The sequence below is a fragment of the Phalacrocorax aristotelis genome, chromosome 1 (genome assembly GCF_949628215.1).
Source record: "Phalacrocorax aristotelis chromosome 1, bGulAri2.1, whole genome shotgun sequence".
NCBI lineage: Eukaryota > Metazoa > Chordata > Aves > Suliformes > Phalacrocoracidae > Phalacrocorax > Phalacrocorax aristotelis.
Window position 1 is genome coordinate 31,082,523 of NC_134276.1, and position 26,513 is coordinate 31,109,035.

Here is a 26,513-nt window from a genome sequence, read left to right on the forward strand (position 1 = left end):
GCGGGCGAAGGAGGGAGTCACACGACCATGCTTACAGCGTCCAATGGGCGGTGGGGGAAGGGGGAGCGCCACCCACCGCCGGCCACGTGACGGCGCGCGCAAGCGGTCCGGCAGGAGGGGGGCTTCCCTCACCCCGAGGCTTGGTGTCACATGACGCGCTTCTCTGCCCATCCCACCCCCGCCGCTATCACGTGGGCCGTGCCGGCGCGCGCTGCGCACCCCTGCCGGCCCCCTTTGACGCGCAGTGGAGGGGTAGGAGCCCAACGGCCGTAACGGTCCTAGCGGACCAGCGGTCCCGGCGCTGGCGGGGCACCTCGGAGGCAGCGGGAGCGCCCAGCCCGCCGGGGGATGTGGCAGTGGCCGGGTGAGGAGGCGTTGGGGCGTGGGCGTGCGCGGCCGGGGTCGGGTCGGCGGCCCGCCGGGACCAGGCTGGGCGGCCCCCGGCGGGGGGATGCGGGGGCTCCTTCTTCTCGCCTTTACCTTCGGGCGGTGTGAGGGCTGCGGTGTAGCGTGGGCGGGAGCGGCCGGCCGGAGGTCACGGCGGAGACCCCGGGGAGGGTCTGTAACAGTCACCCGGAGCGGGAGAGGGTCCTCCGCACGTAAACAGGGCTCGGGTGTGGGGGGTTCGGTATCCGAGTGACTGGGCGAAGCTTTCTCTCGGTCCGCCTGTGGATTTCTCTCCCGCAGAGCTCTCTGAAAGTCTCTCTTCCTGCTTGGCGTAGTTCACCGTATGTTCTTACAGCTTTTTTTTTGTTCCTTTACCCCTGATTTCATGGTGTTTCGGTTCATCCTTCCCTTTGTTATATGCTTCCTGAAGGCTGAGATCTAGCTTACTGAAAAAGAACTCAGCTATATTTTTTTTTCCCTCACTAGGCTTTATATAAACAGTGTTTCTTCAGCTTTTAATACATTTCTTCTAAGCTAACTATTAAAGGAATATTTACTTTTTACAAGGAACTTTCAGAGCTCTCATTTAGGCAGCTAAAGACATCTCTTTCAGAAAGCAATTGGTCTAGTAACAAAAGGTAAAATGGACTTTAATTGTTTAAAGTAGAGGTGGCGTTATGAGAAAAAGATGCTAAACATCGTGAATGGAACTGTGTTTGGAGCACGAAATTTTTTTAGGAAAAACAGTGTTTGGGAGAAGCAATAATTCTTTAGAGCCTTAACATGAATGTTTTTCTTTGGATGCTTATCTCTGTATGTGTTGGGTTGAAATATAGGTATTCATTTAGAAAATCTCTTGTCCTGAGAGAATGACCGATAAGTTGCAGTAATGGCTCAGCTTAAAAAAAAAAAAAAAAAGAGGCGGCATACTGTGATTGTAATTACAGTTTTGTTATGGTGAGTGGGTGACCCTCATCCTAGTAAGGGTTTCTTCCTGTGGCTAAAACAGTCTACATAAGACTGCAATGATATTAATATTCATGGGTTTTTTTGCTTGCTTTTATCTCTTTCAGCTGGTTACTCAAAGAAAATAGAAGGTCTGGTTGTCAGTTCTTAGATGAGCAGGTTTTTCTTTCCCTGTATTGCTCATAAAAGACATTCAAAAATAAATTATGCAGAGGTTTGAACACACAGATTTTGTCGTAGACCCTACACAAGGCAAGATTTCTAAGTAAGTTAAGGCACATGATTTCAGGGAATGGAACATCTCTTTGGTAGGGTGAAAGCTGCAATAAAATCACTTGGTTCACTCACCTGATTAATGTCAATAACAAGTGTTGTTTCCCTGTTCTTTCTCAATGTTGAAATATGAGATTAAAAAACAAAACATAAACTGGAGAAAACATGGGGAAGATTAGTGTTGTATCTAGGATTTGACTCTTTCTTGGTTGAGGTGTACTTAAAATTAAAAAAGGCTCAAGTGTGCCAGTCATTTTTGTGTGGTTCTAAAGCCAGATATCCCAGCTTTTTTGTTCTCACTGCTGTTCATAGTTCCCGTAGACAATTAGGAAGAATGGAGGCCTGAGCCTGCAGTTTTTCTGTGCAGGAGTAAGTCTGCCAGCTAGAATAAACTGCAACACTGGAGCCTGAGCAAACAGTGAAAGAAACAAACATGCAATTGTGTTCAAATAGTCTTTACAAATAAGGGGATAATCTTTGAGGCGTTAACGATAGTTTTTTGTTATGATGACAATTGGTACTGTTTTCCCAGTAGGATGTGGTGTTAGGCTGTTGTTCTCTCCAGTATAGATTTGTTTAGCTGAACTATAAGCTCTGTAAAACTTTATCTAAAATCATTTAACAACATGTTTTGTAAACACTATATTATTTTTTAAGGCAGGGATTCATGTTCACCTACATGTATCACTGAGAATCAGCCTGCATGCTGTTTCTTTAGAAAGCAAACTAGTGAGAAGTTGAATGCATAGACAGCAGTTTAGTGTAGAATTTTTGAAGGGCTTCTCTCTGAAAGCATGTAGCTTTTTTTTTTTGTGAGCAAATTTAGATTTTTTCCCTTGTTAGTGACTGCCCCAAGTTCAATTTCTTTTTATCTCGATACATGGCCAGTTCAGTTTCCTTCTCTACAAGTCATCCTTTCTTGCCTATTTTTAGCCTCACTGAAATTCAAACAATCATCTTTGTTTCTGTTCCTGTTTGTATACTGATATTGTTGGATAACTTCAAAGATGCCAAAGCAGTTAGAAGAGGTATTGTTGGTATAAGCTCCCTCTGCTGGTTAGTTATTTCTGCAGCAGAAATAATGCTATATGGTATGTAGCTGTTTATCACTGAATCTTGCAGCAGAAATGAATAGACAGTTAAAAGCAGTGATATACAGCGTTTCTGAAAGCAACTACCTACCAGAGAATGAAGTTTAAGCTTATAACTTTTATCCTCATAAGGCTTTTAATTGCAATTAACTTAAAATCTAGACGTTGATATGTGGCAGATACTCCTTAGAACTGCTGCTGCCATGTTACATACAGAATCTAAACCATAGCTTGAGAACTAATATATTGAGACAGCTATTTGCATACAGATTAAAATAACATTATTTTGGACTCCATCTAGTACATTTGCTACTATATTACTACATTGGACTTAGAAACTTTCAATTAAGGTGCAGTTGTTGCATAGTAGCAGGTTCCAGGCATCTATGTGATTATCAGGAGAAGTAAACAATAAACTTTGCTCTTCTGTTGATGCAGTACAGGAAGGGTGAGTGAAGGACACTGTTTCTTTGTGCAGCTGCTTGCAGTGGTATGACTGAAGTCTCCTAGATCAGCCTTTCATAGGAAGGATTTGCCCAGATGAAACTGCAGGTGCCTTCCCTCCCCATATTCAGGCAAATGTTGTGCAAGTTTGAGTGTGATTGGTGTGAGAAGTCAGTTGCAATATTGCAGAGCATCCACCCGTTTGGAAAGTGTGCAGTATGTTTCTGTTTTGATAACAGTGAGTTACTTTACTGACATCTCCATTTACAGTACTATATGTAAATGTATATTTCCCAGATACTTTTTTCCCCGCTGTAGACCTTCTTCCCCCCACCCCCGGCAACTAGAACTTTTATTGGAAAACTGAGAAAGTGGCTAAGGTTGTTAAGTTGTTAAGGAGTCCCATCTTTAGAGAGGAAAAAGGTGGTGCTTATGCTTAGGTTGGGCATTTATTTTCTGTGGGAGAAGTAGTCATTAAAACAGCTTTCCGTGCACAGTTAAAGCTGAGAAACAGTAGTCAGTGTATAAACCCTGGAACTTCTGATTTGTATGTTATTTCATTCATTTAGACATAAGCATAGACAAAAACAGCTGCTGTTGCTACTGTAAAAATGTTGCAACCGAATGATGATAGATGCAGCTATTTGCTGGAGTACCTAAGGACAATATTTTTAGAGGAGGGGAAAGGTGGTATGTTTGGGGAGAAACAGTACATATTATATAAAGGGCAAGAGGTGTTTTTTTGTTGTTTGCTTGTGTTTGATTTTAAGGTGTTTTTGAAGGTAAACTTAGAGAGACTTTAGGATTGAGAGGTAGTAAAGAAACTAACCTGCTAGTGGCAGATGAGTTGTCTTCCCTAAAAGGTTTTTTCAATGACCTTTGAAATAACTTTGTAGGACTGTAGTAACAGTTGAAATTGGAAATATATGGCATCGTTTTAGATAAAAGCAGAGTTACACCTGCCGAAAACTGTCAGGTTCTTAATCTGTGGATGGAGTTCATTGCTCATGTCTTCAATCCGGCAATCTTGTGTGCTTGAAAGCTTTTTATCTACTGACATTAGTTTGTCTGACGAGATATCCAGTTGAGCTTTGAGGTACGGGAAATGTGGTGTAATTCACATGGGTTTTGGAAGTATTTGGAAAGGTTTTGTCAAAGAATAGTGGTTAACTGGGTCATACAGTAGTGGAAAATAAGCCAAGTGGATTAAAGACCTAGTGCAAGGATCAGAAAAGGGGGGATGAAGGAGCACATTTTAAACTGGTGACCTTTAGAGTAGAATGGGTTCTCAGCATCCTGTAAAACTTGTTCATTTACTAGGACATTCTCCATCAAAACAGCATTTTGTCTTCATGTCTTAAATTGACAGAATGTGTTGAAGAGGACTTCAGTGCAGGCAATATTTTTGTTAATGTCCAGTTTATGACATTTGTGCCTTGCCAATTGTATATTATATGAGGCAAATTAAACAGGTATAGTCAGAAGGGACAATCACTTGGTCTGCTCAAAAGAACAAGCCATTGCTGTCTCCTTTTGATTGATTGATAGTGTCATACATTAAAAGATTTGCCAAAGTGAGGTAACAAATCTTAGCAGCTACCTAGCCTGAGTTTGTAACTGGACTAGCAATTAAGACGGCTTAAATGCATTCAAATCTGTTTAGCTGTGTAGAATGTGCTGTGGACTTGGCATCAGGAAGACTTTCAGAAGCTGTTCTACAAATACATCTGTTATGAATGTGCCATCTGGAGGCTTCAGGTGGTTTCAAGACCTACTTCAAATGTGAAATGTTAGAGAGAATTCAGGCTCTTAGTGAGAGAGGTGTCTATAGAGCAGAGCTGGGTTTGTTAGAGCAAGGTTATGAAACCTGGTAAGGAGATAAGCCTGGGTTTTGTTTGTGTTGGGTACATGTACTTCCACTGTGACCCCACTGTTTCTCAAACCTAAAAAACAATAATAATGAACCCTCTCCTTCCAAAACACATCTGCAATGAACCACCAGTATTTTAGGATTGACTACTGATATTGAATAGCTTTCTGAAGCCGTGTCTTGGTTGCCAGCACAGTTTTGAGAACCAAGCACCAGAAGCACACGAAAGAGGCTCTCCTTATGTTCTCACTGATGTCCATATATGATACCCAGGCATCATCAAGAAGCAGCCTGACTTGAAAGCAGCAAAGCAAAGAACAGGGGGATGGGATAGGACAGGACTGGAGCAAACAGATGAAAAGGAAAGAATTGAACGTTGATGAGAGGATGGCATCTGGATAGAGGTCTTATTTCTTACCCATTGAATGATTCCCTAGCCTTTTTATTTTTCTTTCCCTTAAATGGTTTATTGTGATTTGTATCATGTCACCAGCATTCTGTGGAATTCTCTACCTAGTGCTTTTCGGATTTCACAAAACTTGCTGATACCTCCGAGCATGGATCATAGATTGTCAGTGGCAGAATCCCTTCAGGGTATGAGCAGTGTTAGAATTTTTATGTGTAGGAGCGAAGCTCTGTTAGGTTTGTGTTGACTGTCAGCTTTGTTCTTGAGCTGGTGCAATTGCCCTGAGGAGACTGGGAAAAGGGAGCATTGTGGAAGGATGGATTGTGTACGTCTGTGTCCATTGACAGGCGATGTCTAAACTCAGTCGTGTCTCCAGCTTTGAATGTGGTCCAGCTTGTTTCTAAGTAACAGATTATGACAACTTCACTTAATCGCTTTTCTCTGATAAGTTTCACTGCTTAATTGTACAAACTCATGAGTTTATCTCATGCTTTTGTGCTCTCACAAATAGTTTTTGACCGTAATAACAGCTTTTGATTACACAAGAGATGGCAGGTTTGGGTCATATGCTCGACAGCCCCGGCTTTATTTGGAGGTTTCACATATACATCATCAGCTTGCTTACCTGGCATATATAAGTTGTAAGACTACCAAAAATCTAATGAGTGAAGATTTTATAAATGGGAATTACAACTAAAATTGCCTCTGAAAATGCCCTTACAAATCCACTCTGCCACCAGCAGATATTTGCTAGATCACAAGCTTTCAATAAGTCTGCTTATAGAACAGCAGATGTTCAGTTGTACTGAATACAGTTTACTTAAATATGCTGTTAAGAAAAGATCTGTTCTTCCAGTGTCCTACCAGTGACCTGCTGTTTTGTTCACCTTATTACATGGAGATGTAATTACGTATTTCATACAGAATAGAAAGTTGTACTTTCAGAGCCACAATGTATGCTTTTTCTCTCATTTAAAGGCAATTGTCTTATTGCCTGTTGATGAAAGTGCAAAATACACTTTTAATAAGCTTTTTGTTTTATTACAGCATTGTTATCTTACTTGTAGAAACGTCATGACACACAGCAGCATCATGGTGGATGTAGGCAAGTGGCCAATATTTACCTTACTGTCTCCTCAAGAAATAGCATCTATTCGGAAGGCATGTGTATTTGGTACCTCAGCCAATGAAGCTATATACATAACGCACAATGACGAGGTAAGGCTGTAATAAAGTGGAATATATATGGTACAATTAGTTGTTTCCAGAGTCCACTGAATACTTGTAAATTAATAGCTTCTCAAAAGCCTCATGTGAGATTTTTATTTTTCAAAACGTGTTGGATGTAACTTGTAAGTTTTGTGTGGGTTTTTTTTTTTGGTCTTGTATGGGGGTAATATAGGTGGAGTATTTGGAAAGCTTAAAAATGACAAGGGCCAGGATGGATTACATGCACTTTTGAAGGCAGTCAGAGTTCAGAATAGGTTGTGGTAGCTTGAAATTAAGTGCAAGCACTAAGCACTCCAGGTATGAAGAGATAAAATGAAGTTATGGCTTGCTAAGTAGCAATACAGCAGAAGATTATCTGTGTATTTCAATGATTCAGAAACTCAATGTGAGTTAGCATTGTGCTGCTGAAAGAAAACAAGCCAGATGTTCTGGGATGTATTAATGGGAGGGTTTCTTGTAAGAGTGGGTAGAGTAGGATTTCTTTTTTTCTTTCCCTAAGTCCTGTCAAAGCTACCTGTAGGATGAGCCGCTCACAGTACAGCTGTGGCTGCTCTACAAACTGCCTTTCAAAGATGATGGTGTCTTCCACTTTCACAGTTAATACTTTCTATAGTGCAATTCCTGCAGATGAGAAGCCTAGTTTCCAGGCCTGCACAGATCTGAAGAATTGAGGTTCATCAGTTAAATTCCAAAGTGTCCCTGTGCTGACTCTTGAGCTTGTTAAACTTCCATAAAAGAAGTCTCTGCCTCTCAAGAGTCCATGGCAAAACTCTGTCCTGGCTTTATTGTCACATCAGTGTATACCTGAGTATGAATCACTTGAAATTAATATTCCTCTGTTTTTCAGGTATTTGTTTTTGGACTGAATTGCAGTAATTGTTTGGGAACAGGAGATAATCAGAGCACAATAGTACCAAAGAAATTAGAAGCCTTATGTGGAAAGAAGATTTCCAGTCTCAGTTACGGAAGCGGACCCCATGTTGTACTTTGCACTGAAGGTAGAAAATTAACATTTAGTATGGAAACACAAGTTACAGATTTTAAGTTCCACTTGCATTTAATAAGAATGGATTAAGGTGTAATCGTATTAACTTGTTAATTGGTTAATGTATACTAAGGGATTCTCATTGGTCTTAAGTGGAACTAAATGTATTCTGTAATAGGTAAAGTTTCCATTACGTTTCCACTATGTTACAGCTGTAGAGTTTTACTCTATCATTTATAACATACTCAGTCTACCTGTGCCCTTTCATGTATTTCCACAATAAATCTAGAGGTTACACTATGATATATGTATATAAAATAGTTGTATACAAAGTACATAATTTTTTTGTATACAGATGATTCTTGTAATAGTTTCACTAATTATTTATTTTTCGCTTTCACGTTGGCATTTGCTAATCTCTTAGAATTCTATCTTAACTTCCTTGGAATTTTTGGTGTGTTTTATCACAAACTTAAATATTTTTGCAGATGGTGAAGTGTATGCTTGGGGACATAATGGTTACAGCCAGCTTGGGAATGGCACAACCAATCAGGGCATTACTCCTGTTCAAGTTTGCACAAATCTGTTAATAAAGAAAGTGGTGGAAGTAGCTTGTGGTTCTCATCATTCCATGGCACTGTCGTTTGATGGGGATGTAAGTTGAAACCTGTTCAAATCTCTTAATCTCCTTCTTGAAGTGAATAATGCGGGTGACCTTGCAGTCTTAAGTTCTTTCCTTCTCTACAGTGTAGTTACAACATAACCTTTTCTCCTGCTGCCTCAAACTAGGGTGTCCTTATTTTCAAGTCTGCTCTGAAGAAAACCAAAACAAAAAAACCAAATAACAAAACCCTACCTGCAAACCACAACAAATAAACCCCAACCCAACCACAAAACCAAGGAAATAAAAGGCTAGTAAACTTCTGTCTTTCATTTGTTGTATGTCTCACAGGGATGAGACCAGAAAGGTGTGCTACTTACAGGCGAAAGCTTGGTTTGTAAAGTGCAAAATGTGGCATTGTTATTTGCTTGCAATTCTGTTATTTAAGGGGTATATTGAGTTGTTTGTATTCACTGGTTAGCCTTTAGCCTGTTGCTTGTAGTCTTCATGATTTCCTCACTGGTACTGTGAAAGAATGTTGTTCTGCACACCTTTTAATACCTGTGTGTAGCTAATGCAAGAGCACTTGGTTTCTGTCCAAGTCTCCTTTATGCTATTTGTTGACATAGCTTAAGGCTATGTGTCATGGGAAGCATGTACAATTAGTTTCCACTTAGTCAGATTTGGCTAGTATGCGTGCGTATCTGATCTGAGTTGAGTGTTACTGCGCGGAGGAGAGACTGATTTCAGCTCTGCTTTAACAAAAGAAGAGTACTAATTTTAAAACCTTCCTAATAATGAAAATGGAAACTGCAGTTACTTTGATTCTGGTAATCTGAGCATGTCTGTGTTATGATTCAGTATGGAATCATAGTGCAACATTAATATAAAGTAGCAAGTCAGTATTTTGAGGGTAGGAGAGAGACATTGGCTGAAGTGATCTGTGTTGTGTCTGAAAGGAGAGCCCACACTTAGGAAAGATCTTCATGCTGTCATGTTTGACTTGGTTAATCTACAAAATTTGGTTTGCCTGTGGGAAGGTGAGGATGCTCATGTATTAGTTAAACCAGTGGTGCCAGCTGCTGTGTGGTAGCTGCCTGCAATGACCATGCTGTCTCTTGTAATAAACATAACATACTTGAAATCTCAATGGAAGCAGGGAAGTTTCTTTGTATTTACCATGGGGCTGATATTTGCAGCTTGCTCGCCATTGTTGCTAGTTAATGTACTAGAAATCCATCCCTAGTGTACCTTGCAGTAGCTTAGTCTGTCTGTGCTCTGAGGTTTTATCAGTACCAGAATTGATTACACTGAAAGAAGCAAAATGTGTTAAGTAGAGTTTGATTTGGCTGCAAAAACCCTTGTGACTTGATACATCTGAATTTTGTGGTTTAACTCTACCCTTTCCCCAGATAAGAGTGAGAAAACTTGTGGGTGGAGATAAAGACAGTTTAATAGGTAAAGCAAAAGCCGTGCACAAGCAAAGCAAAACAAGGAATTCATTCACTCCTTCCCGTTGGCAGGCAGGTGTTCAGCCATCTCCAGGAAAGCAGGGCTCCGTCGTGTGTAATGGTTACTTTGGAAGACAAAGGTCATCGCTCTGAACGTACCCCCCTTCCTTCTTCCTCTCCCAGCTTTATATGCTGAGCGTGATGTCATATGATGTGGAATATCCCTTTGGTCAGTTGGGATCAGCTGTCCCAGCTGTGTCCCCTCCCAGCTTCTTGTGCACCCCCAGCCCACTCGCTGGTGTGGTGGGGTGAGAAGCAGAAAAGGCCTCAACTCTGTGTAAGCCCTGCTCAGCAGTAATAAAAATGTCCCTGTGTTATCAACACTGTTTTCAGCACAAATCCAAAACGTAGCCCCATACTAGCCTGCTACAAAGAAAATTAACTCTATCCCAGCCAAAACCAGCACAGAGAGGCATTGAAGTTGAAAGTATCCATGGAAATACTTGGCATAATTGATTTGTTCAGTTGGTTCAGTGCAATTTTAACGCCATGCAATTTTAAAAAAAAAAAACCAAAGTATGTTAATGATAGACTTCAAGGACTGCAGGCTTTCATGCTTCTCTGAGAAAGGAAACTGATTAGCTCTGACATTTTGATTTACCTTCTGAGATTCTCTGCCTTAATTTTTTCCCATGTTATTAGAATTAAGATATTTATAGAGTATCTTAAATATTCAGTAGGAAACAAAGATACAGCAAATACAAGTTAAAAAAAAAAAAGCAAAGGACTAATGCTTTCGTTTGTTCATATTAGACATGGTGACTGGGTTGTGTTGGTAGGAGGTTTTTTGTTCTTGTCTTTGGCAGTGTTTTTGGTTGGTGTGTTTTGTTTTTTTGGGGTCTTTTTTGGTGGTGGAGGAGGTGTTTGTTTCTAATGACTGACATTTGGTTTGGTGCCGCAGTAAACAGGCGGCTTCTGGCACCAAAGGATGTGCAGACTTCACTTTAGGGTATCTTTGTTAGTGTGCTTTTACTGACTAGTATGTCTGTGGCTGGGTATTTCCAAGAGGACAAACTTTTTAACTGTGTGAAGCACCAGAGGATGAAATACCAGAAATGGTTTTATGCCAAGTATTGGTGTGTATGCATGTAATAAAAATTGAAGGAACAGGACATACAAAGCTGTAAATATATCTTTTTAACAGCAAACTACTTCCCTGTCTTCTGGATTTTCAGATGAAAAGAACCAATGTTGTTGTTGTTATTATTAGCTTGCCATGGGCAAACTTTGAACTACCAGAGATGGTGCTTTTTTGTTGATGCCATTGTGTAACAGAGTGTTCCTATTGTCAAACATGGGTTGACAAAACCATCTCCTTTCACAGCTCTGGAAGGATATAAAAGATGTATGAAGAGTGTCCAGCAATAACCTGGTTTAGAGTTCTGTGAAGAAAACTAAATAGCTGTAGACTGGGGAGTTCAGCTTGTCTGGGAAACAAGTATCCTGGCTTGCATTCCTTTTTCCAACGTCATGGAAGTATAAAGACAGTCCACTCACTGTGTTTTTTGTCGTATAGTCTAACTTATCTTTAATATGGAAATATGTTCCTTTTTGTTTCCTCTTGTAGTCAGATGCTCCGGTTCTGTAGCAAGAAGCTGAAAAAGTGCTATGTTCATATTTGCTAGATTGATCCTATTGCTGTTTATAATTCTCAGCTGTTGAAACTTAATTTTAAGCACTTTAGCTTGTTAAATAGGATAGTTTACCCCATCTGATGCTGACTACAGTAAGATAATTTATTATTATCATTAAGGTTTAAACTGCAGTTTTTTGTTTGTTTGTTTTTGTGGACAGCTGTACGCTTGGGGCTATAATAACTGTGGTCAAGTTGGCTCTGGATCTACAGCAAACCAGCCAACTCCTCGCAGAGTTTCAAACTGTTTACAGGGTAAAATGGTAGTTGGCATTGCTTGTGGTCAGACCTCCTCCATGGCTGTAGTAAACAATGGTGAGGTAAGCATTGCCGCGTTCTCACATTCTCTTTCTGTTACCCAAACTTACAAGGTTAGTGTCTGAACATGGAGAAATGCTGACGTGGAGTGCTCAAGTTATATTGGTAGAGTTATATGGAGTTATATTGATATCTTCTGTGAGACCAATTTAAGGAAAACTCTGCAATTAACTAGAGATCCTTTCTTCACATTAAATGTTCCTTCTTATGGCAAAAACATAATTATTTCTGAGTCAGCAACTGTAAGAGCTTGCACAGTTGTATTGAGCATGTCTTCCTTATTTCAATAGATTGTTTAACCTATGCCTTAATTAGATTTTTTTTGTGTGTGTGTGCACAATTAAATAGTTAATCTTTCTGCAAGAGTATACTGACTGATCCTGGTTTTTAAACACATTGCTTAATTGCTAGCAACAAAACCAAACCAAGCTTTTGAACATCACCCTAGTATTGTGCAACTGTCTGTTTCACATAAGTTTATGGTGTTGTCTTGCTTCTAGGTATGAACTGTAACCTCAATTATACTACATTTCACAAAACTCGGAGCGTAGTATTTCCTCATGACTGGAGGGACAGTAGGAGTCCCTGAGGTTGAGATGAGCTTTCATTGTATATATACACTTTTGTCTTGATATGTCCACCGTAACAAAACTAAAGGAAAAACGAGAGTTAAACTGGGGACTTCAGTTTAAACTAATCCAATGGCTAATCGGCTGATCAGAATAACTAACTTATTGTTTTCTTAAAAATAAAGGTAATAGGGAGAAAGGAAGGACTAGAATGTTACACTACTGTGTGTAATAAGTTAGTATTACTCTGTCACCTAGCCACTTTTCTTTCCTGGAAGACCCAACAGTTGCTGTGGATTATTTAATGCCAGCTATCCAGGTCTCACCCAGGTAAAATATGTTATGCTGAGGGAGGGATTTTGGTGCATTGTAAGTTTATTGCAAAATTCTTAGTACTTCAAAGGCAAATACATTTCAGAAAGCTTCTTTAAAAGGTAAACGCAGGATCGAAAAGTTGAGTACAGTCAGTCATTGCAGTATATTTAATATCTTTCAGCCTTCTCTATATTGCCCTTGAAATAGTGTACAGTTTTTTAAGAAGATGTACTTATTTGACTTGTGCTTGATGCTAAGTCTTAAATGTTCTATACTTTGAGGAGCAGCTTAATTTTGTTTTCCTTTTGCAATCAGGTTTATGGCTGGGGTTACAATGGCAACGGTCAGCTAGGTCTTGGAAACAACGGCAATCAACTAACGCCATGCAGAGTGGCAGCGTTACATGGAGTGTGTATACTCCAGGTACGTCTAACATGGAAATGAAAATGCGTTCATGTGCTAGCATCTGCTAAAACTGAATTTTTGGAATCTTACACCTGCTTCTAGATTCCACAGTTCAAATACTGGTATTTTTTTTTGTCTTTTAGCTCCTATAAATTATATTAGGTTTATAAAAAATGCAAGTAAGTTGTAAAACACTTGCTTTTGTAAATGTTTGGAATGATTTAAAGTTGGCTAGTGTACCTATAAGTAAATTATGCTATGGATACAAAGCGCATTTTTGTTACAAAGCCAAATGAATGAAATGAGCTAGGAAAAGACAAGAAATGAAAAGGAACAAGAAAACCAAGGTGTTCAAGTTAAATTCCACATTAATATCTTAATTAGTCCTTCAGAAGCGAGGGGAGAGGGAAAATAAGATTCATGGGTGTGGGTTTGGTGGTTGTTTTGGGGTTTCTTTTTCCCTGGCTAAAGAATGAAACTGAAAATTGGGATTACCTAGGTTTTTAGTAAGGTTCTGTGGAGTTTCATGTGATAACTTGTGTTGAATGGTTGTTGGCTATTGAACTGCAGCTCTCTTAGTTTGTACAGTATTCAAAATAATTTCAGAGTTGCAAGACGTCATGATGAAGTTCACTGTTCTTCATGTGAAGAGTCTGCAACTGAAAGCGAGTAAAGGCTAGGGAGACTTTGCAAGAGTGCAGTAAATTATTTAGGAGTAACCAATGAACACTAAATTAATGAAGTTGGGACTTTTCCAGTACTTAGAGTTAATATGTTTTGTGTTAGCTTTGAGTACCGAGAAATAACACATTGTAGTGCTAAATGAAGAATGACTGAGGTACTTAACATCAGCTAGACTAAGGTAATGTGTGTGATAATTTTGTTTCTCATCTCTGTCTTGTTTAGTAGTAATGCTTATACATTTACTTACAGATTGCCTGTGGCTATGCGCATACACTAGCACTAACAGATGAGGGTTTGCTCTATGCCTGGGGAGCTAACACTTATGGGCAGCTGGGAACTGGCAATAAAAGTAACCAGCTAAGCCCGGTGCAGATCATGATGGAAAAAGAAAGGTAATTTTGCTGAAGCTATTTCTGGATTGATAAGTCTGAGCATGTGTTATACAGTCTCTAGCACTGGAAGCATGCATGATTAGGGCTTGATGGATTGTTTTTCAATCGTTAATGTTAAAAGCATAGCAAAGGATGGTAACTTACTGTTTACTATAGAATGAGTGCTTTTTTGTTATCTGTAATGATTATTGAAAGTAAACATGTTTTGTATTTACCTGATACTGGAAGATAATGAATGACTAAGTGTTAGGCTATTCTAAATAAGGTTTCTTTGAGTAAAAATATGGAGCTATGAAATCGATAAGTCAAGCTTTTAAGCTGTATTGAGGCCCACATTAAAAAAAAAAGAGGGGTGAAGGAAGCCCCACCTTTGTAAGAAGTGATATGTGAGGGGGGAAAAAACCAACAACAACAAAACAAAAAACCAAACAAAAAAAAGAAAAACCTCAAAACAAACAAAAATTATCTGAGAGGCTGACAATAGCCAACCATGAAAACAGAACTTGATTTGCAAGGTTGCTAGAGCTAAGGGCAGATAATGCTACTTTTATCAGTGGTACTAGTCAGTTGTTTGTAGTTTCTTAGCTTCCTAGACTCACAAAAGAATAACCCTAAATCCTGTATACCCTCTTTCAGCACCCTTGTCATCCTCATATTTGGGATTCCTCTTCTGCTGTTCACCCAGAAACTTGGACCTCAGTCCCATTCTCTGGACCCATGTGAATACCTGTAGATTAACATACCTCAGTTTGGAAACCTCTTAGTCCATTAATCCCTTAACCCATAAATATCTTAACTTGTAATCTCTTAACTAGGAAACACTTGTGTTTACTTTTTCTCCTCCATTTCTGAACTGCTTTTCTGGGAAGTCATTCCAATTCTTTCCTATTTTTCACACTACCATTAAATTAAAAGCTGCATAATACTGAGATTATTTAAGAGGTTAAAAAAATAGGTGGGGGGAAAGAAGAAAAGAACCATCACAATAGAAACCACTGAGGTGGGGCTGGCTTGTCTGTGAAGGAACTAACACTAGCAAAGCAAAATTAAATTTTCTTTAAAAAAGCACTGGAAGAGAAATATGTATGTTTGCAAGTAGATTGACTTTGTTTTCTTAGTGATTTATTTCTTGAGTGAACTAAGAACAACTGTTGCATATAGAATTGTATGTGAACTCAAGCATGGGATTATAATAAAACTGGCATTTGTTCAATGAATAAAGGAGGGAGAAAATACAGAACTGCTTGAATCTAAGGGAGAGATAAGTCACTTGAACTTACTTGTCTTGGCTCCCTTGGAAACAGCGCTATAAATGGATGAGCTGTCATTTCCCATGAAGCGTATTAATGCTGCTTTTCCTGGTCCTTTCATTTATATAACTCTCTGTCACTTAGATGTAATGCTGGTGATGGTTCTTTAGAAGGTGGCACTTGATACTGTCCTTAAGAATATTGCACATATAGCTTGTAAGGAACTTTTAGACTTTATTTTGCATTAGCTTGGAGGAACAGTTATGAAGGTCAGCTTCCTGAATTTTGGTGTTAGGTGTATGCTTAACATGTTCTGTATGTATACTGTAAGTATACTGTATATGTACTATATATGTGCTATAATACATGTTCTACTATGCTTCTTTAGTTACTCTAAAAATAAGAATCTGCTCTGCTAAGGAAGGGAAGTTTGGGGAAGGAGGTCGTTTAGGTGGTAGGTGTGGTGGACAATAAATTGTCCCTAAAATAACTACTTTATGATGTCTCATGCAGAGGTGCTGAAAGATCTCAGTGTTGAGTAGAGGTTCATAAGTTAGTAATGGCATAATACAACCCAGTCAGTCTTTTATCTGCCAGAAATTATAGATACCTATACTGAAAGTGATTGTAGATTCTTTCAGTGTTTTATCTTGAAATAACTTTTGCATTTAAAACATGGGCTTTGTGCTAAAAAAGCTTTTTGCCTAAAAAGCTAACTGTTCATGGGGATTGTTCTGTAAAGGAATAAACATTTTGATAGGTATATTCTTAGACTGCTTGGAAACACCTTTATTTGTCCGAGCAGATCTGTTTCTGGCACAAAAGCATGAAATTCTCTGATGCCTTTTTAGCATGGAGAAAAAACAGGAAAGCATAGCTTTTACTTAGAACTAACGCTGGGACTTCCTCTGGTTTTTTGCATGTCGTGTGAACAGACAGTGGAAACATCCCTTGTGGTCCTTTTAATGGAAGGGTGATTCTTCTCAGTTTTTGTAATGTTTCAGACAGCAAGATAGGGAGAACAGAATAGATAAGTGTGCATCAGCAGCTCTGATATTTTAAGGAAGTATGTGAGGTGGGTGAAAATACTATGTAGAATTTATTTATAAAACAACCATACCTCTTCAAGAATGTGGAGTTGAATGTGTGTATTCACCTCTGCTCAAATGAAGCACTGTCCGTGTTTCATGCTGAATCTCAGTGTTGAGGAAAGGAAACTTAACAGCAAAATAAGAAGTCAGAGATACAGGCAGTATGTCAGATCTCTGCCTATGTACAAGAAACAGATTAAAGGCAGGGTAGAAGGGTTTCCTAATAAAGGACTTCTTGAAAAATACATAGCATCTAAATCTCAAAATGAGAGAATTTTTACAGCATCTGTTTGAAAGAAGTTCTGAAGAATGCTCTGCAAAAATCTCAGCAGTATAACTTCCCTGCCTGTTTCCTAAGTGGAAGTTTCATAAGCTCCATAAGCATTTCTTCATGAGAATAAGTGTCTGATGTGCCTTGGTTTTAAAGGGGAAAACTAAAACTTTGGTTTGCTTCATACCTTTCCCTTGGTTACAGAAGATAAGGAGGAATGTCGGCCTATGAGAATGACATAATTAAAGCAATATCTGATTACAATAAAACCTACAAGCAATCTGAAAATGTCATTGCAGTTTTTAAATAGTGATCTATTCAAACAGTATCATATTCATGCAGGGCAAAGAAGGAAGTTCAGGAGTGTAGACGCATAGTTTGGTTGGCTGTTACTTTGGTGATGCATTTGCGAAGTCCCTTGATTCCATACCTGTAAGTATCTTACAAGTTTTCTTCTGTTTCCAGGGTTGTGGAGATTGCAGCTTGCCACTCTGCTCACACGTCGGCTGCCAAGACCCAGAGCGGCCAGGTGTACATGTGGGGCCAATGCCGTGGGCAGTCAGTGATCCTTCCCCACCTCACTCACTTTGCCTGCACTGACGATGTGTTTGCTTGCTTTGCTACCCCGGCTGTTATGTGGCGTCTTCTGTCAGTAGGTGAGAGCAAGCTCCAATGTGGCAGCCAGTGCTATCATCTCTGTGGTGATTAGTATAAGATACCACTTCCATGGAGGATGATTTCTGCTTTAAGGAGAACTGGTGACGAAAGCTAGCTCTTCTAGCTAGGTTTTTTTTTCTTCTGAAGAAAACAGTCTACTTCAGCAGCTAAGGGTCCGGAATGGGGTTAACAAGACTGTTTGTTGCCAGTACACATCTGGAGAGAGCCCTGTTTTACCATTGCAGTGTATTTCCTACATTTGTATGTTTGAGCTCCAGCTCAGGGCTGGGAAGGACTCCTGGATCATTAAACAACTTTTTCTCATAAAACTATTCCTACTGGGAAGACTGCTTCTGATGCTTGTTACTTTGGTATCTAACAACATTGAATTGTGTTGTCTCTAGCTTTCCCTTTTAGTATTTATCCTTCCAATATGAATATAAAGGAGCGAATCTCTCTCCTATGTTTCATAACAGAATTACAAGTTTTCATTTTGTGAGGTGATTTCTCTGAACTCCATTTAGTTTGGCTTTCCCCCAAAACAGGCAGACTTGTAAATAATAGACCCTGTATAACAAGACCCTAATATAATCGTTTGCTATGTTGGAACCCTCCTCTTCTACTGCCTTGGATTACACTTTGGGATGCAGTCTCTGTGACCAAGAAATAAGCCCAAGCTTTTCTTCTTGATTATCTTTGATTCACATGCTGCTAATTCTTATTTTGCCCCAAAAACGCTATAAAGTGCTTAGCTTGCACTTAGCTTGCGCTTCCTTGAAAACATGGAGGTGTTTTCATGTTTTGAACATGAAGATGTTTTCATCTTAGATCTGCCACTTCAGTTCTCAAGATCATTTAGGAGATCTAATCTGTTTTTAATATTGACAACAGACCCTAATTTTGTTAGTCCTGGTACAAAATTGGTTTTATGGAGGGATTTCATCCTAAGTAACCTTTCTCCAGACTCAGACTTTATCTTTGCATGTGGCTTGTCCTAACTCATCTTCTCCAGCTTAACTTCTCATTTAGCATGTTATTGCATTTATAGAGGTCCTGATAATAACATCTTGTCTATAGAAGAAAGTCAAATAGTTTTACTAAAGAGAGAGAAGATTAGCTTGGAGTGATCTGCTTCTGGGTAAATGCAAGTCTTGTTTTATCCCACTTTTCACTTTCTCCATTCTGTAATCTTCCACGTTATGTGTTAGTCTTGCCCTCTGTAGAGGTCTGATGGTTGTCCAGGTCTGTTGCCTTTTGCTAATACCGAAGGCTGTTTGAATGACATCTCCACGGTTTCTGTACCCTTCAAGTTCTTGATTCTTATGATGTATTCCCAGGCTGAGTATAACAAGGTATTTGACTTTTGTACCTGCATTTTAATTCCTCTTAGCCTTCAGGGGTTCTTCCCCTTTTATTCTGATAATCCTACTTACTTACTGAGTATTAAAAGCATTAATTCTGGGAACATTTTTAATCTCCACTTTCCGTATGTATTTTTTCCTTACCCACCTTTTTGATTCATATAGACTAGAAAAAAATCTTTTTGTTTTTTGTTTTTTTTTTTTCTTAGTGAGAGCTAAGTCTGCATAAAGGCTCTCATTCTACTTCCAGTTATGATGGCTCTGCCAAAAAAAAGAATCAGTCACTCAGGATTGGCTGTGGTGAAGTGCAAATCTGCAGCCTTTTTTGAGGAATGAACTTAAGGTATTTGGAGTGAAATTAGATCTACTGCATAGCTAAGCTAAGCTGATGACCTAGAAAAAAACCACATGAGCCAATGGAGGGGGATTGGAGCATGGTTTAGCTAGCTCTGATGAGATACAGCTTCTGCGGGTGATCCATGTAAATTGGAGCAGTGTATGGCCTTTTGTAGCACAAACACAACTTGTCTGTTAGAGCAGTTTGTTATAGCACTATTTCTTTTTAAATACCAACTAATTTAGCTGTCCCTAATGGTGAAGAGTGATTTGTGGGTTGTATATGGATGAACAATACACAGACCTGTGGGACACAGGAGACAGGCCACATCCCGTTGTAGTGGAAATCTGCTTATTTTTCTTTTCCATGCCTTGCTTCTTAGAAGCCATGTGTTTTGAAACACACTTTGAAGATGCATCAACAAGCATTAAATAGTGGGTTAAATTAGGTTTTCTAAAACTTCAGAGTTCTTGCTATACCACAAGCCTTAGCCAACTTGTTCTGCAACTCTTTTATGATTTCTAGAGACACAGAATGGCACCTCTGTGTGCCTAGTGCCATAGGCCTTAATGTAAAGAGCTGTCAAAGAGCTGTGGTATCTCAGCTTTAATCCACTTCCAACATTGCTGAAGTCCTGTGTCCTTGGTAGTAGATTCTGTGTTCTTGGTACAGTCCCTCTTCTTCAGCAGCACTGCTGTTGGATTTTGTGTTGTCAATACAGACTAACAAACTGAGTGTAATAGTGTCAGTGATAGCTCACGTTAGTGGGCCCTGGCAAAGGCCTTAACAAGAGACAACCTGCAGGCTGTATCCAATCTGCCAGTGCTGAAAAGCGGTCAACAGGTGACATGGTTCTTACTATTTAGGCTCAGATCACATCCTGTCAGTGTGGCTGAAGTACTGTACACTGTGTCTCAAGCGAGTTGCAGGTGATGCTGTAGATCCCCATTACCAGCACTTTGCAGGTTAGCCGCAGAGACTAGTTGACAGAGCTGAGCTCACCCAGCACTGGGACTGAGCTGCCAGGAGGCTGGCAATTTCATGGATGATGCCCAGGTGGAGAATGACAAAGGAAGTTCTCCAGGTACTTTCCTTGGTGCTGTGCTACCTCTGGGCAGTGAGCTGGAATGGGAAACTGCTGACCGCCGCTGCCTGTAGCTGTTGTGGAACAGGCCTTGCCAACAGGAAGCGGTATTGGATTAATTCATTCTTCCCAATTCACTGCTTAACCCAATGGAGCGCTGATACTGAACTGTTTTCCTTGACATGATCTTAGTTGAGCTGCTAGCTTTAGTGATGTGTGTTTTCCATTTAAGATGCTTAATGTTGGTTTTAAAACTGTTTCTGTAGAGCATGAAGACTTTTTAACAGTAGCAGAGTCTCTGAAGAAAGAGTTTGACAGCCCAGAAACCTCAGACCTGAAGTTCCGTGTGGATGGAAAGTACATCCACGTCCACAAAGCTGTTCTGAAAATCAGGTAGTGGTTATGTTTCATGGCTCTTGTTTATACAGAATAACCTCTTAGTATCGCATCTAAGGGGGTGGGTGGGGGGTGAGCGGAAATAAGGGGTAGGGAGGGACCCCTAAACCCGTAATATATAGCATTTATGTATCCATAATCACGTCAAATGAAGTGATTGTAAAAGGAGTTGAATCAAAACTCTGTCTCAAAGTAGTCCATGTTTAACTCTGTCCTAAAACGGTCCATACTAAATTTTCACTAAGCTTTTTTGTTATTCCCAAGATGATGAATTCTGATAAGTTGGTCTGGTTGCAGTGAATACACAGATGTTTCTGCAGCATAGATCAAATAAGAGTTTTATCTTGATGTACAAGTATGACAGTGCCCACAGTATTAGGAATCAAAATGTGGACTGCTGGCTGTAATGGGGTATGGTAAAATGTTCGTGAATATTGCCCCAAGTACGTGTATCAGGGGGACTGTAACGTAACGTTCATGTGTACGTATAATAGTGTTCGAGATGATGTCTTTGTTTCTTAGGTGTGAACACTTCAGAACCATGTTCCAGTCATACTGGAATGAGGATATGAAGGAAGTGATAGAAATAGACCAGTTTTCTTATCCTGTGTATCGTGCCTTTCTTGAGTACTTGTATACAGACAGTGTTGACCTTCCGCCTGAAGATGCAATAGGTATTGCTTATGGTCCCATTATGCTAGAAAGCAGCATCCAGAAAAACTGAGACAGGGGATGCACAACAATGTATTAACGCAGGCTTCTAGTCTAGTCTATAATGCATTTTACTGGTGATTCTTTAAAACACTGTTGCAGCAAACTTACTAGAGCAAAACTGGTGCTTATTTAGAAATACACTATGTAAGTAGTTTTTTCAAGGTTGGGAGAGAAAATATTTGGGGTAAAATACTTGCATATTTTACTAAATTGAGTCAATTATTTAGGATAATATGAAAGAATCTCAGATCTAATAGGGCAAACTTGGGCAGTGGAGCAAAGAGCAAGCTGTAATTCAAGCACAGATTTTCATAATGGGAGCTTTTTGCTGGTGCTGTGGTGCCTGTTTTGTGACAGCCCCACTCTCGCAAGCCCTTAGGTATGCAAATCAGTGGAACAGCTTGCATATTTACAGAGATTAACAGGATTGCGGCATGAGGGAATAAGAGGCCTTTCTTCCTGTCTAATGGTAAAATACATTTTTCTGAATAGTGACCTACTTGCAAAATGCATGTTACAGACATGTAGAACGTTGCATGCAGAATACGGGTGCAATCTGTGCCCCTGGAGCATAAACTGTTGTTGAAAGAGCGAAGATTGTTACAAGTGACTAATGTGGTGGCATTTTAATTGCAGGGCTTTTGGATTTGGCTACTTCGTACTGTGAAAATAGACTGAAAAAACTGTGTCAGCACATTATCAAGAGAGGAATTACTGTGGAAAATGCATTTTCATTGCTCTCTGCTGCTGTCAGATATGATGCAGAGGTAAACTTCTAAACTTCAGTCTCTTAAATAGGTGGCTGCTTTCTGACTTAAACTATGGAGAAAAGCAGCCAGTTATATTTTCATATAAACCCTCTCACTATCCCTATTTGCCGTTTTCAGAATTTGGGAATGTTAGAATTATAAAAACGGTGTTTGCCATCAGAGATGTATTTCCCCCACCCCCCATAATCCAGTACTGGGAAGGTGAACTGGTCCACAGATACCTAAAGACAACTTAAGTCCCAGGCTGAGACTCAGTATCTGTAAATGTTTGCATTGCTTAATTTCATGGCAAAAGGTTATGATGCTGTGCCAAGCTTCAAGGATTACTATTTCTGTGGGGGGAAAAGAAACTGTAACAAAAAATTTCTGAGGATGAAAGCACTAACTCTGAAACAAGGGAAGGCTTTAAATACAAAGAAAAACCATAACCTTACGAAAAGCAGCCTTGTAAGCCTTTAGTTATTTGTAAGGTTGTGTGGTGTGCATGATGTCATATGGTAGTAGGTTTGGGGACTGAGTGTGTTGGGGGTTGTTTTTTGGTTGGCAGGGTGGTTTTTTGTTGGCCTTTTTTTTTTGTTTAGCTACAGTCAAATACACTTTCAATCTTCACAGGATGCTAATGAAATGGCAGGATAAGAACTGCTTTATGGGCAGAGAAATGGCATGGAGGGAAGGCTAGTGAACCTTCCCTACTGCGTAGTGTCTGACTTTGCTATTAGGTCATTAACATGCTGCTTCGTGAACTAATCAGGAAGTATCCGTGGGCTTGCTTCAGCTTTTAGCGTTCCACGTAGTATCTGTGTATCATGTTTGCAACTTTGTGATTGGGTAGTTTTTAACTTGCTACTTATGCTTATAAAGCAGTTTTGGTACTCAGTAAATCAACCCATTGCTTTTTCTTGTACCTGATATCCAGCAATTGGCATGCAAACGCCCTAACTTATTTCAGAGCCTTGGCGTGTGTTGCTTGTTTGATACACCTTACTCAAAGGGTTTTAGTTTCTGTTTTAGTGTCTGAATTGTGGTTATGAATAACTATAATAGTTATGTGAATAACTATTTCTTTGGTGGGAGCTCATGGAAAATAGAAAGATTTCCACATTTAGCCTTAAAAGATTCTTTTGCAGGATGGGTCCTCAGTATGTTTCTGATTCCGCTTGTAAAGGGTAGAAGTAGTGCAGTTACTGTGCCTTGGCTGTACCGCGCTACCTAAATAGTTAGAACCTGAGGCTTAAGTGCTACACTAAGGAGCAAATGGGTGACACTGAGGGGTCAGGTTTTGGTAAAAAGTGATTTTTACGTGCAGTAATGCTAGGTGGGGGCGTGAAATTGCTTGGGTGAGGTAGGTCGTTCAAGGGACTGTGTCTGGAAGACAACAGTTAAAAGAAGCTGCTTCACTAATTTAGCATACCTCCATGACTTGAAGCTCTCCTGCACTGTCTGTCTTTTCGTGATTGAATTGAAGTGGCTAGGATTAGGTCAGGTCTGGTTTCTTACTGTAGCTTTTAAAATAACCATTGGATGCACCTTGTGCCTTTATTCTCTTAAGTCTATATCCACTACAGTTTGCTGGGAGTGCATCCATCTGTGAATGAAATTCAGCCTTCTTTTTATACAGAACTTTTAAATTTTAGAAAGTTACTTACCAATACCACAGTATTTCTGTTTGTTGTATGCTTCTGTTGCATTGACTTGGAGTATGAATTTTTTTAATAAAGCAGTGCAAAATATTGTAATGCGTATGATGTAATTTTGTTTCAAATGCTAGTTCATTCTGTTATTTAAAAAAAAAAAAAGAAAACCCTCAGTGTTCAGTTCTAATAAGCTTGTCTTTTTTTGTTGCACAGATGCCACACAAGTCAAGATCTGCAGCTTCAGAATGCCTGGTTTTAGGCCAGGATATATTTTTATCTTATTGTTGTGTCAAGAACTCTCACTGGCACACAGTTGCTCTAGCGTTCAGTATTGACCTTAAGTGAAAACATGAATATTAATTAGCCTTTCATACCTCATGTGGCTTAAAGAGCTCTGTAAATTTGTTATGCCTTCCTGCAGCCCCCAGTCTGCTGAGCAGCTAAGGAAGGGTGTGTTCTCACCTGCAAAGTACTAGTTCTACAAACTTGTAACGTGATAAAGAAATCAGAACAGGGTGGGGAGTTGCTGTTTTGTAAGGGCTGCTGCATCCTCCTTACAGCAGCTTAGATCTGCACCACAAAGAGCAGATTTCCGCCTCAGAAGAGGAGCTGGAAACAATCTGAGTGGGAAGCGTTTTGTGGTCAACCTTGTATTGACAACAGTCTCTTGTTTTGTTTTTTTTTTTTTTTTAGACATCCTTTCTCTCTGACATCATGTGGGTGCTATGATGGTTGTCTGTGAGGCTTTTCTAATCCTTAAGTGGAAGGCACTTCCAAGTAGACTCAAATATCCAGAGCCCACTTTCCGCAAGAATTGCTCTGCTGTATTGTGCCACAGGACTTCTTTTAAATCATTTGTGGGACATCTGTCAAATACTTTGTAACACGAGTCTGTTTCTGATGCACAGAAGGGCCTTCTGCCTAAACTGTGCTTTGACATTACCCAGTCAGTATTTGAGTTTAGTATCAGTATTAATATTCAGAATATTAATATTTGAGCCTGGTGACATGCAACTGCAAGGCTGGAGTTAAGGGCTTAACTAAGCACAAAGTCGAGCAACCTTACCTGTAGATTTGGGTTTATGTTATGGAACAAAAGAGCTGAATTTTCTTAATCTAGCCTTGGTTATATATCGTTACCCCAAGATCTCCTGTTTATATTGGGTTTTAACAGCTGTCAGTGAATGCAGACTGAACTCTTCAAGTGGGGAATATATATTTAAAATAAATATTGCTCAGAATAGCTGACTCTTGTGACTGCAGCTACATACCAAGATCCAAAAGTAACCATGTTATATGGGTAGAATTACAATTTTTCTGCTGCATTTACATAGTGACTGCATGGGGAAAAACATCAAGAGCCACAGGGTTAATGTGTTTGTCTAACTCTGCAAAAAATAAAACATATACAGGCATTTGTGCCTGAGTGTAATTTTCTGTGATGGAAGCAAAGATAATAAGATTTTTTTTCCCTTTTTTTTTTCCCCCCCTTCTGTTTAGGACTTAGAGGAATTCTGCTTTAAGTTTTGTGTCAATCATTTGACGGAAGTGACACAAACTACAGCATTTTGGCAAATGGATGGTCCCCTGCTAAAGGAGTTCATTGCTAAAGCCAGTAAATGTGGAGCCTTTAAGAACTGAAATGAGGCTGTAAGTTACACGTGTCTGTAGGGTTTTTTGCAGTTGTAACAGGATGTCGTAACTGTCCGGGTGGAAGCAAGCTGTTACCTGTTCTCTTGTACCAGAAAGGCCACAGGGAAAACAAATGTTTCCAGTGCTCAGGAGCGAACTGTTCTAAAACCATCAAGCAAAATATTCGCTTGCATTTAGCAAACCTGGATGGTGGAGCCAGCCCAAGATCCCAGACAGAGAGAGGAAAGGCTGCAGGGTGCAACGGACGCCAGCCGGTGTTAAGGACTCGCCTTTTTAGCCTAGGAATTCTCAGATCTAGCACCACTTGTTAATGATTTCAATGTACTTCCTGAGGTTGGAGAATAGTCTCACCTGAGCCACTGAATGATGTCACTTAAATCACTAACTCCCTGGGATTACAGAGGAGCAAATGGCGTGGATATCTCTTACTGCATCTGCGTGACTGTGAATGAATTTGCCATTTGCTGTGTCTAATTAACCAAGTGTATTTGGTGCTTAGAAAAGTGCAAAAATACTATATCCTCAAAGCCTGTGCAAGTGATGTGGAAGAAAGGGGTAGCTAGCCAATCTGATTGGAAGTAAATCTCTATATTTGGGTATTCCTTAATATAAGTTGTAGCATGTACTTTGTGTAATCTGTTCAAGCGATAGTTGTAATGGTTAATGATAAAAATTCCATCTGCAGTGACTTCAGATTACACTGGTTCCCCTGGAGGGGCAGGGAAAGTGGGGGTTTTGCATTTAAGTGTTGTACAAATTTAAACTCTATGTAATAAAATTTACTCTTTTTTTTGTACCTGTTCACTCTAACTTCTTTGTACTTCGAAGAAAACTGCAAGCTTTTTGTGTTACATACAGCCTACAAGTTGCTTTAATTAAAACAACTTGAAAACCCAAACCCAACCCAACACCTGTTTTTGCTGTGCATGTTTAAGGTGCTACCCCCTACCAAATACAGGGTAGAGCAGAGAACCTGGAACTTCAGAGCTGAAGTTTAGGTTAATGTCTGGTCTAATTTGGGGGTTATGACTTTGCTAAGCTTTGCAAAGCCTAGAGGTTTGTAGTGGTGCTAGACGCAGGGAGCTGCTGGAGTGGGGCCTGGGGTAGGCTGACAGGCACCTCCAAAGGTGTCGTAAACGTTTCTTAACAAACAACTTGGTTTGGATGGGAAACGCCAGGCCAAAACTCTAGCTTTGTGGGGGGGAACAGGTAAAT

The 26,513-nt window shown here is 39.7% G+C and overlaps 1 protein-coding gene across 8 annotated transcripts; it reads left to right on the forward strand.

Annotated features, from left to right (window-relative positions):
• On the forward strand, positions 1-26,090 carry RCBTB1 (RCC1 and BTB domain containing protein 1). 8 transcript variants are annotated; one of them, XM_075086600.1, is made up of 13 exons: positions 86-364; positions 6,505-6,655; positions 7,515-7,665; positions 8,141-8,307; positions 11,559-11,717; positions 12,915-13,022; positions 13,938-14,080; positions 17,158-17,348; positions 20,398-20,524; positions 21,050-21,201; positions 21,878-22,008; positions 25,146-25,295; positions 25,391-26,090. In XM_075086600.1, the coding sequence occupies exons 2-12, from the start codon at positions 6,512-6,514 to the stop codon at positions 25,284-25,286; spliced, it is 1,614 nt and encodes a 537-aa protein (XP_074942701.1). In that variant the 5' UTR covers positions 86-364; positions 6,505-6,511; the 3' UTR covers positions 25,287-25,295; positions 25,391-26,090. The 8 variants fall into 8 exon arrangements, 5 of the variants coding, with proteins under 5 accessions (XP_074942701.1, XP_074942736.1, XP_074942712.1 ...); XM_075086611.1 differs by having other exon boundaries at positions 97-364; positions 6,485-6,655; XR_012659474.1 differs by lacking the exon at positions 21,050-21,201.
• Positions 26,091-26,513: the final 423 nt, after the last annotated feature.